Source organism: Coptis chinensis, chromosome 8 (assembly GCF_015680905.1).
Source record: "Coptis chinensis isolate HL-2020 chromosome 8, ASM1568090v1, whole genome shotgun sequence".
NCBI lineage: Eukaryota > Viridiplantae > Streptophyta > Magnoliopsida > Ranunculales > Ranunculaceae > Coptis > Coptis chinensis.
The window spans coordinates 20,396,492-20,408,090 of NC_141463.1; the positions used below are offsets into that span (position 1 = coordinate 20,396,492).

Below are 11,599 nucleotides of genomic sequence, written 5' to 3' on the forward strand. Positions count from 1 at the left end.
TAGTACATTATTGTCATCTTATAATTGTTTGGTTTGATGTTGTTGTTGCTTACTGTTTGACAAATTATGTTTATTACACAGAGCTCCTTCAGCGTAGACCCATATGTCCTGCTTGTTTGTGTTGCCCTAATGCAAAAACTCCAGTTGGATCATGTTGTCCGTGTTGTAGAGGACCAATTCAAGGACCAATTCAAGTTTCGGCAAATTCCCCATGATACTTCCTTCATTCGCTGATCTACAAATAAAGAGAAATTATGGACGTAAACGATCTTATTTCGTATATATAAAAGGCTAAAGCCATTTGTATTTTCTTGTGAAGTTATGCTAGTAACGAAATTGTTATACTATGTTCATAGGTACAATAAAATGTCAAAGAAAATCTGTGCAGTAGTACAGGCATTCTTCTGCTACATACATTGATTAATTTGTCACGTTAATAACAAGTGATTGTGTTCGGTTATCATATAGTGTAAGAGATAGTGATACATCTTGATATTCTATGATTACACACAGTAGGACACGACTTTGTTGTTTGTTCTATCAGAATATAGGATTGGAATAGGAGCGAATTATCCCTCTTAAAAACGTTTTCTGCAAAGATACACAAAATCTAGTAAACACACTCACGCATGGAAAACACACCACACCCAAGGAGGAAAACTCGTTCCCATGAAGAAGAGCAGTCTGACATATAATAATAGAAATGAACTTTGGATTAGGAGTGTGGAAATTGACTTCAAGATATAACTCTGGGCATTTAGGTAGAACTGTTTGAGTCGCCTAAAAAGAAAGAACTTTTCCATTTAGAAGAGTTTACAAGTGACAGGATAACTCAAAGACAGAAACACATACTGTATATTGTTTACGACGATCTCAAATCTCAGTCCTGTCAAAGATGGGATGCCACAAAAGAGCTTTGTACCTGTCACTGTCCAATCAAAGGATGAAACATTTTTCACTAAATAAACGACCATGCCACCCTGGCATATGTTGACGAGGCTGCAAAGGGAACAAAGCTCCAATGTCACTTCCCAGCTTGCTAGCCTAGGAGAGTAGGAATATCTCAAGAAACCCGTCCCCTAATGTGCCTTTTGCTGATCTCTGCAATATATACCGTGCAGCTTTAGCTCTAGCGCTGTGACATTATGTATGCTATTTCCTGCATAGACAAAACAAGTAGAAACAGTCTTCTCCCTCTTCCATCAGTTGTCTAGCGTATAGATCATCAGGTTGCACCTGACAGGTTATACTTGATCAGATTATGAAACAGCTTCAACAAATTGATTTAAACAGAAATAAATAGCATCACACCTTGCCATCATCACATTATATAACTTCGAAAAACAAACAAAATCTGACATGTATCCAATATCAAACAGAAAACTATTGGAACAAAATTATGAAACAATAATCTAGCAGATGACATACTCCATTTTGAAGGTAAAACTTTACTACAAAAGAGCTTTAAATTGAAGCTGAAACACGCAACTCAAAAGCATACACTCACGTAAGGTGTCTCTGGACAAGCATTTCAAATGGTTTTCAGGAAATGTACTTATTCCAGAGGTTTACTACTCAGTAATGGCTGCTTCGCCTCCTTTGTCTCAGAAACTCACAAGCATCTGCCCTGCTGAAAATGCTACTGCTATGATGGTGGAGTTATTGAGAACCATATACCAAATTGCTTTCAGGTTCAGCATATCCATTTCCACTTGCAGACCATTGCCAATAATATTACTTGACCAGCAAGAAGTGGGGCCCCTTTCTAGCAATGAAGGAGGATTGGCATCCTGACCCCAAAATTCAAAACCATAAGAATGGAAACCATTATTGCTTGGACACGTTCCCGCACGTCGAGTAGTAGTTTTCTCAAAAACAACCTCATTTTCTACATGACTACATCATCAACAATTCTGCAAAGCATGTCAGTCGTTTCGCTCCATCTATTGTTAGAAGGCAGACTATGTATCTGACAACATGTCCTTCGCCAAAGAGTTTAAGGTTTTGCTGGAGCACTTTTCTTTTTGGTCTTCTTCATTGTTAGCTTTTTGGTCTTCTTAATTGTTAACTTTTTAGACTTATTCATGCTCACTTCCTCCACCTTCTTGTTTGGCATAAAGACCTCTGTCACAGTAGGATCCAACACATCACTTGAGCACTGAAGAGTAATACCCATCTTCATGGCTTCATCCCAGAGTAGTCTACCCTTTTCGAATTCTCCTCCTCTACAAAGCTTCGGAATCAAAAGATCATACACTGACCCATAATCCCCTTTTCCACTTTTCTTCATTCGTTCAAACAACTCAAGAGCATGGCCTACCCTCTCAACTCCACAAAGAACGCCAAGCAAATCATGATAAAATCTTGGTTCTGGTGTTACCCCTTCTTTGATCATTTCATCGACAATCATGTTCCCTTTACCAAATCTCCCACTCAAATACAGAACTCTCACAACAAGATAATAGCTTACCCAATCCGGCGAACAACCCGATTTCCTCATTGAATTAAGAACCTTAATAGCTTCCTTCACTCTTCTTGTCTTACCCAAACAAGATAGCAGAATATTGAAGCTAGCTGCAGTCGGAAGAATCTTGTAAGACCTCATTTCCATCATTATGTTAAAAGCTTCCGGAACAAGACCAGACGGATTGAATTTAAGGTTTCTCTTACAAAGACACCTTAACAGTGTATCATAACAAAACGAATCGAGTTCCAGTCCCAATCTTTTCATCTCATTAAGAATCCGACGGGCTTCCTTAACATTTCCATGAACACACCATCCATGGAGAAGACTTCTATAAATACAAGTTTCAATACCAGAAATCTTACTCCTATGATGCCAAACAACCCCTTCAGCTTTCTTAGCATGCCCTTTAGCACAAAGCGCATGAACAATAGCACTTACAGCTACACCATCTTTAGCACACTGGAACTTATCCAAGTTCTTAAAAATCCCAACAGCTTCATCTTCTTTACCACATTTCACTAACGTCTCAGCTGCTTTCCCAAATGTTTCTACCTCCATCACTCTTTGCTCCTTTCGCAAACTCGATACCAATATATCCAACGCAACAAGATCTTTCTTCTCAGCAAATACCCGAATCGCGTGATTAAAATCCCCATCCTCAAATCTACATTCTGGGCTTTTGTTAGACCATGAAAAGAATCTAAGTAGTCTTCTAGTGGGAACTTCATTTTTACAAGAATCTAAAACTTGGGTCACAAGAAATGGAGTTATTAAAGCTTTTGAGCTATTCAAACTTGCTTCTAAATCATCTAAACCACCAATACCGTTAGAAACAATGTTACACAGCTCATTAAAGTCAGTAGAGTGTGAGAAGTGTTTGAAATGGAAAACAAGTTTTCTTAGTGTGAAAATGTGAGTTAGTTTTGGTTTCAGTAATGAAAACATGCTCAGTGTGGAATTTTGTCAAATGGATTGCGAGTGTGATTACGAACGAAATAGTTCTGATGCCTTCAAGTTTGGGAATAATGGTGGATAGAATTCCAAGTCAAAATATCGTGGACAATCGTTACATAAAACCGGAGTGAAAAACAAATTAAGAAAAAAATGTCGAATGATTCAGATTTTGCAAAATCATTCTTACGTCTTAAAAAACCACCAAATCAATAATAATAATTCTTATGTCTGAAATTATTTTAAAAAAATCTACTACTGTTGGTTGGTTACTATTGTTTTGTAGTTTGTACTCAAGATGTCCTAATGAATATCTATATAATTTTTCTGTTATAGCCTATACATTTTTTTTTTGTTTGTTTGTTGATATTTTTCTTAGGGATAATACCTCTAAATGAATAATTAAATTAAAACACCCAAATATACTATTTAGAAGGACTATTTAGTTATTTTCGCTCTATATAAATTTATGGTACCCACTATGTCCTTACTTAACACTTTTGAATGGGAGTAATGGGTCAATCATGTAGTGGTAAATCAAAATCCCAAATCCACGCACCATTTGAATGGTACGCACCATAAATACCGACTTTAATTAGAAAACCCTTTGCCTTTCTAAACCCCCATACTTTAATTAGCGACTTTAATTGTTTCAGCAAAACGATGGTCTTCTGACTCTTCTCTCGCCATCTACCACCCAAACTCTCTCTCTCTCTCTCTTATTGCCTGGCTTCATCAAGATCGACGCATTGCAGGTATGTCTATTTTGTTATGTTTTTCTCCTTCATCAAAGTATAAAATTTATTGAAGAAACAATATTTTTAAGCCTATGTGTTTGATTAAAGTATATATTCAAATGTATCATCAGAGTTTCTGTTGGATTAAGTCACACACCTTCATTTTCTAATTTGAGGTCAATCTGTTCTACGATAGACGGAATGACACCTTCAGTTTGCCTCTTTTCCTCTATTTATGTAGATATCATTTGCAAACGTATTATGTTATTATATTTATGTGTTTTAATTTTGTTGGGTACTCGGTACATACTGGTTTTTCAGCGAATTACATTATATATACATATGCATTCTTTTAAGAAATGCCAATTATGAATTTCTAATTTGAATTTCAATCATCTGTACATTAGTTCCAAATTGACCTTCTCTCAATTTGCCTTCTCTTCTCAGGCCTTTCTGGTTGACAACTATGGCATCACCAATCCACTCATGTAAGTTATTTATTTATTTATTTTATTTCTCCTTCATTTGTTTGTTATAATGAATTGAGAAGTTTCTTTGAGAGATTGAGCTCTCTTCATACTTTTTGAGAGAGCATGTGTTACGATTTAACTTTCTTTCAAGGATCATGTAGACTTGTGTGAATTGGACTTAATGTGTTTCTTTTCTGTCAAAAAGTACAACTTAGTTTCCTTAGAACCTAGGACTATCAAATCATCTAACTATTACAAGTTTCTGTACACGATTGATCTCGATTTCAGCTCCAATTTGCATTATGGATTTTTTTTTTTGCACAGGCAATAAATGTGTTTGATAAATATTGGTTATAACTATACATGGATAATTCTTGCATATTCTAGACTTCGTCTCTGGTATCATTGATAATCTTTATACCTTTTTGATGTTGATGTCAAAACTTTCCATCTAACTCTACTTAACCTGTCGTAAGTTTTTTATTGATAACCTCACCTGAGGCAAGTGAGCCTATTTAACAATGAAAGTATATGTGTCGTTTCTTCATAAAACGTTGTTATAATACCGAGTGTTGTGTCAAGTATCTCCCTAGGTTTATGTCTATATCTGTTAAGAAGTATTATTGTCAATTTAGTTGAGAGGTTCTCCGTGGCTGAAATTAAATCTGAAGAGAGCTCAGTGAAGGTGCTTATGAGAGATAATTTGAGAAAACTTTCAAGCAGATTCCATACCTTCGATGAGAAGTCGTAATGAAGTATGAGTGCAAATGGTCAGCCCATCCTATTGTCAAAATAAAAAATGTTGCATCGTCATAAATGCCAATTTAGAGATGGAAAACTATCAAAAAAATAAAAAAAATCAGAGATGGAATTATGAATTTGATGGTGGAGCTTACATGTCTATTTAGAGTGCTATCTCATGCAAATACTCCATTAGTTTCCAAAATTTACATGCGTTAATGAAGTTACATGTGACTCTAAGTAATCCACGAGCTCGACTTTGCATGTGCTCAGCCAGAAAATTTTCTCCTCGACATGTGTGGGAACCTCAAAGTTTTTGATGTTGGATTAAGCCCACTGTCTCAACAAGTCAGGGTAATTTCAATTCTAAATAATGAAAATTATTGACAAGTTTTTGTATTTCGTCTTTGTCTGTTTATATTTGTTCGTATATGTTTTTCCCAATATTCCATCTGTTAAAGTTTGGTCTTGTGGGGAGTGAGGGTCTTGTGGACTCTGATTGTACATTTGAAATGGGTCATCAAGTCCACCTGTTCACAGATCCCCCAACCTAATTTCTTTGAACTTTTTTTTTCCAAATGTTCTTCATAGATCTAGATTTGATTTTAACTGTAAGCGTTTTTGTGGCAGGACGATGGCCTACTTCACACTACCTGTGGTACTCCAAATTTTGTTGCTCCAGAGGTACTATTGGTTCCCATATCATATCAAATTTCTTTGTTGTAGTTATCTTTATTTTCTTTAGTTGTAAATAACCTGGGAATATTTTGTCTATTCAATTAGGTATAGTAGGTCCTCAATGATAGAGGCTATGATGGGGCAACGACACACTTGTGGTCATGTGGTGTTATCCTATTTGTATTACTTGCAGGTTAATTACTTGCCTTTCGAGGATTCTAATCTTATGAACCTGTACCAAAAAGTGGTCACTTTATGGACTTTAGAATGTCATTTTCCTATTTTATTTCCATTTCTGTTTAGGGTCCCTTATGTTTAATAGTTGCTTCTTCTCGCCTCCAGATTTTGATGCCTGAGTTTACTTGCCCTCCTTGGCTCTCTTTTAATGCAATGAAACTGTTAAGCAGAATTTTGGATCCAAGCCCTATAACTGTAAGTACTTATGCCTACTTAGCTCCTAAAGCGGTAGAAATTGGTATTGATCACATGGCTTGAGATATGTACACATATCACATTAAATAAAAACTCCATCGGGAAAAAAATTCTACATGTGTGAGTACCATTACAAGATTTTGTCAACATGTTTATATGCGTGTGCAAGCAACGCCTGGACCATCAAGGATTTCTTATTTGGATTTTTATTGCAGAGAATTTCATAAGAAAAAGAGGTTATAAGGATGAGCAAACTATGTACCTTTTGACGATAGTTTAGTAAGAATGCTAATGCCTTCAGTCATATAGGAAATTTCAGTAGACTGAACCCTCATAATCATTTGGATAATGATGGTTTTAAAAGGATTTTTTATGATGCCTAGGACACTAAAAATTTGTCCTCTGGGAGTTTCTGTGCCTGTAATCAACTTCTTGCTTTGGCTCCAGTTTTTTTGCACATCCTCGTCATATAAACTAAGGCTTGAGTAATAGGAAGAGAGATAGAGCGGACCTTTTTTTTGGATAAGTAGAGATAGGGCAGAACTAGAACTGTATTCAGGTGATGCATTACGAATTTCCAATCAAGTAACAAATGCACCGTTTGGAGACTTTCACAAATAAATGTACCAATTATATGAATAAATGAGGATTTGAAGTTAAGACAGACAAACAAAGAAAAAAAATCTTGGTAACCATCTTTCTTCATCTCGAAAAAATTCTCTTGCGCTTTCAACGGATTGCTTTGATATGCATAGAATAGGTTAGATTACATTCTCATTTTTCTTAACAATCACTGTTATGATTATTTTTTTTTTTTTTTTAATTTTGACTAGGGATTTTTTACACTGGTGCCCTTTCACCCGATAGTACTATAATTTGTCGCCTAAATTGTTCTCTTCATTTGCAACCTTCGAAGAGAAAATGTTTTCACGCAACATCTTTTGTTTTTTTCTAAACGAAGAAGTTCAGGTATGTTCATGTTGATTTTTTACTATTGTATGCCCTTCATCTTTTTTTTTTTTTTTTTTTTTTTCTATTAAGGAGAAGAACCTACTTAGATACAAGTACCATTTGACTTTTGTATTATATACTAGCAATAGATGCAATCCTCAACTTGTCAATCATGTTTACCCTGGCCTGCATCGGAGATATAAGGAACCAAACTACCTCATTGATAAGTGTAATTTGGCACCTACAAATGAATGCACATATAATGTAAACTTCTTTGTTCTATTCTTTTAATGGGGAACCACGTAACTACTTCAGTTCTAAGTTTCTAACTCAATTTTTCCATTTTCAGAAAACTTTCAAAATCATACAAACACTGCCATGCATCGAGGTTCGGTTGGTTCAAGTGAATGAAGTAAGGAGACAAGCTCTGACATGCATACAAGGTGAGTGCAAAACTATCAACACACCAATCAATATAGGTAATATAGCTCTGTATGTAGTTTCTGATTTAAGTATAGGAGCGGTTCTAAAGGTCAGGTTAGTGACCTTGGTTGAGTTTCTAGCTATTCTCTATGGATTAATAGCCAATATATAGATTCTTCCCTTGTTTGATTTGATATTATTGTCTCAATTATGATATCTGTCTCTATGGGTTAATAGCCAATATATAGATTCTTCCCCTGTTTGATTTGCTATTATTGCCTCAATTATGATATATGTTTTATGTTCATATTTTCTTTTAAACTATCTCTTTCTAATTACATATTTTAGATGTTGTTCTACTACTACTTACCTCATTACCCTATTTAATTATCTTCTTCTCTGCCACTCAACCCAGATAAATACAAATACAACACTTAAATTTGAAGTGGGTAGGAGTTAACCATGTATGCACCTGTATGGGTTATAGTGTTAATAATTTGAACTATAATCTTTCGCTATCCCTTTTGTCTCCAAAGGGTGGTAGGTACCTCATAGAAGATAGACTGTGATACCCAGATTATATTTAGAACTTAACCTTTTCCACTAAAAAACCAAACCATGCAACCTCTGCCTCATTTCTCTCTTCGAGTCACAGGGTGAGAGAGAATACACATATTTGAGACAGTCCACTGTGGAGCTAGAAAAAAAAATAAGGGTGAGAGAAATTTGTGACTTACTGACTATGTCAATCTTCAGGTCTACAAATTCACTTATTCTTCATCACCAACAGTAATCACTTAACTTACTCCTTTCTCTTTCTTCTTTAAAGTTTACACAGAAATTATTTTTAAGTGTTTGATTTTAGAATTGTTTAGTTTTATTAAAGGAGCCCAGCCTTTACCTTACTCTGTTTGTGGACATAAAATGCTACCACTGTAATGCCCTTTCGATCCAACCATATATGTTTTAATCGTTGTAAAAGTAATCCATAAATCTAAATATCTTATTGTATACTATTTCAAATGACTGTTTGATTAAACAGTAGAGTACAACATTAAACTCATGAAGAATGCGTAAGAGCTGAATTACTTTAGGTGTACTCAAGACGACTTGAGAGTTTGGCAGGCCATAGTACTTCCATACTGCCAAAGGAACTGATGGGCCACATTATATAGGCTTTGGAAATACATGGAAAGACTGTTGTTGGGCCATGACTTAATGAGTTAAGGGGGTTAAGCACTTGACCAACATGATTGGTTGTGGGGAAAATCATGTACCTGGTGAGGTAGGAGGCTCAGTTGGCAATTTTGTCTTTGAAGTGCTCAAGTCAATAATCAACTAGGCACCCACATGACTCATAAGCCATTACTAGCAAGTGTAGTTCTAATAGGAAAGGCATCAATTGGGCCCAATGTCCATAAACGTTTGCGAATATTTGATATAATTGAGTATCAGGTGCAGCTAAAAAATGGACAAAGATGACCTACACCTTAGGTAAATAAAAGAAGTGCGGTTCACACTGTTCATATTTGGATTAACAACATTCAGAATGAAAGCCACAGTGGTAGCACAGTAACATCTCCAATTGCTACCAAGTACCAAGGTGCACAAAGCAAAATGTAGTCTATTATTGCTTTGTGCCACACCTTTTAGTTGTTGTCCGTTGTTAAGATTTATTAGACTTTGTGACTAGCTATATTTAGTCTTAAGTTGTCCTTTGCTTCTTCAGTGTCTTTTGCTTCTTCAATGCATGTAGATCTAAATGTTAGTTCTATAGTGAAGCTTTTGCTTCGTAATTTTAGCAGTAGACATTCCAAAGTAATAGCTTATTACTTTATTAGAGGTTACTTTGCTTCTGTTTTTAATAAACTGGGGAATCTTACCAACTGGGGAGTCTTAGTTTGAACTCTTGCCTGTGATGACACACACCTTAGGGGTCTGTTTTTTTGGTGTAGTTTTTCTCTTTGAACTTTGGAATCACATAAACCAAATAAAGATGGAAGGAGGCCAAGCTTCTATGCACACTTTGTGGAAACATGAGAAGTATTTTATTCTAGAGCATTTAAACTTTGTATAAGACCTTCCCATTCAACTCAGTCATTTTGAAAGCATGCGCGCAAGTTTCACATATAGCGACCGGCCAACTCGCTATTTGTGAGACTTCATCTCTACGGTGCTTGGTGAGTAGCTACTAGATATAGACAACTCAATCCTTTTTATGAATTTTTTAGAATGATCTTAATGTTTTATTATTGTTTGTTTGTTAAAAGATGTGTTGAATAGGGAAATGATTGTCGACCTTATGGTATATTCTATAATCTATAGGGTGCTACCTATTGTAAAACGGATGAAGAGGGAGAATGGGTACAACCTTAAAAGGAATTGAACAAGCACAAATACGAGGTATATAAAAATGAATTCTACACTGATGGTTTTAGAAATTGTTTAATTAATGGGATGAAAATTTGATTGCAATATATGGTATTACCTCGAATGTTCAAAATCGAAGTTTTGGTTTTTTACCGTTTTCAGTGATTGGATTGTTCTTTTTGAATGATGCATTGTGTCCAAATTCCAACTGTTTTTTTTTCCTAACTATTCCAAGTTCCGCATTAGCTTATTGTTCACTAACAGTATAGACATTGCATGGTGAATATAGTAGGCACTAGACATGGTTACATAATATGTTTTTACACCATTAATCCCTTTCAGAAACAAATTATGATTCATTTTCTTTCTTCCTTCATTTTTTAGGGACCAACTTGGCCTTGATTCCGATAATGGCCACAAGCGAGCGGGGAAGGGGGCTACTAACAGAGGACAATGACTGAGCTTCTACCATGAAGCTTAAGTACACTAACAGACCAGGGGGTGGTCTAATTCAAAGACATCAACTGTTTAGAGAGGCGTCACTTTGTTGATAAAAATGTCTCACATATATTGTTACAGACTTCTCTTTCGTCATTTTTAGTGGAACCAAGCAAGTAGTTGGATAAATATTTAAAGGCTTACTTTGGTATATTTTTATTTATGTTTTATGGGTTTGCTACCTTGCGTTGGTTTGCCACCTTGCGTTATACAATAAAACATTTGTAGAATCTTCCACTTGATCGTTTTGCAAAAAAATTAGTTAAACATTTTCTCAAATCACAATTTTGGTTTCTGTTCTTTACAAAATTTATTGATTTGCGAAAAATTTAACCAGACCAACTCTATGTGGCACTCTCAAGAGGCGTATCAAGACACTGCACATGACCAAGGTTTTAGTAGAAAAAGGGAACCAACCAGGTTACTTGGGAACTTTCACAAGAAATGTGGTCTACACTGTCGTGTTCTCCTCAATTAACTCCAAAGCAAATGATGTCTATCAGAGGTTACTGTCTTCTTTCTATCGTAAGTAGCTTCGAAGCTTTTCTGTACTTAGCAAAAAATTCCTATGTTCACAGCTCTTATATATGGATAGTGTTGTTGTTGTCGATTTATGTTATGTATAAATAATATTGTTTTTTTGCTGTTTTTAGATATATAATCACATTCTCCTTTCATGGGTTACAGACTTCTAACAGGCAGCAACAAAAAGATAAACCTCATAATGTACATGTGTTCAGTCGTCCTAATTTCTGCAACCTCCAGCACTAGCTCTAGCAAGTGAACTGTTTATACTTTTTTGGTTAACAAAGTCCATTTAGCTGAGTAGAAACAGAGTGTTCCATCAAGGTATCAATACAATGTTTCTACCTGTCAAGTCA

At 35.5% G+C, this 11,599-nt stretch overlaps 2 protein-coding genes across 6 annotated transcripts; one reads left to right on the forward strand and one right to left on the reverse strand.

The window, feature by feature from the left end:
- Window positions 1–776: 776 nt before the first annotated feature.
- Window positions 777–3,416, reverse strand: LOC147480445 (Pentatricopeptide repeat (PPR) superfamily protein). The gene is made up of 2 exons (XM_086581600.1): window positions 1,508–3,416; window positions 777–1,236 (listed from the first exon to the last, which is right to left on the reverse strand). Exon 1 carries the CDS (start codon window positions 3,410–3,412, stop codon window positions 1,997–1,999), a length of 1,416 nt encoding a protein of 471 aa, XP_086437726.1. The 5' UTR covers window positions 3,413–3,416; the 3' UTR covers window positions 777–1,236; window positions 1,508–1,996.
- Window positions 3,417–3,848: 432 nt separating this feature from the next.
- On the forward strand, window positions 3,849–10,901 carry LOC147480446 (uncharacterized). 5 transcript variants are annotated; one of them, XR_015207034.1, is made up of 9 exons: window positions 3,849–3,987; window positions 4,075–4,173; window positions 4,603–4,643; window positions 5,997–6,050; window positions 6,150–6,237; window positions 6,387–6,476; window positions 7,777–7,870; window positions 10,176–10,253; window positions 10,605–10,901. XR_015207034.1 is itself a non-coding variant. In XM_086581601.1 (8 exons), exons 1-8 carry the CDS (start codon window positions 3,985–3,987, stop codon window positions 10,679–10,681), a joined length of 546 nt encoding a protein of 181 aa, XP_086437727.1. In that variant the 5' UTR covers window positions 3,849–3,984; the 3' UTR covers window positions 10,682–10,901. The 5 variants fall into 5 exon arrangements, 2 of the variants coding, with proteins under 2 accessions (XP_086437727.1, XP_086437728.1); XR_015207035.1 differs by lacking the exon at window positions 6,387–6,476; XM_086581601.1 differs by lacking the exon at window positions 10,176–10,253.
- Window positions 10,902–11,599: the final 698 nt, after the last annotated feature.

Excerpts from the sequence above, each read along its gene's own strand:
- LOC147480445 (XM_086581600.1), bottom strand. The coding sequence starts at position 3,412 with ATGTTTTCATTACTGAAACCAAAACTAACTCACATTTTCACACTAAGA.
- LOC147480446 (XM_086581601.1), top strand. Across the intron at positions 6,051-6,149 it reads CAAATTTTGTTGCTCCAGAG|GTATAGTAGGTCCTCAATGA; the intron begins GTACTATTGGTT and ends CTATTCAATTAG. Across the intron at positions 6,238-6,386 it reads CCTATTTGTATTACTTGCAG|ATTTTGATGCCTGAGTTTAC; the intron begins GTTAATTACTTG and ends TCTCGCCTCCAG.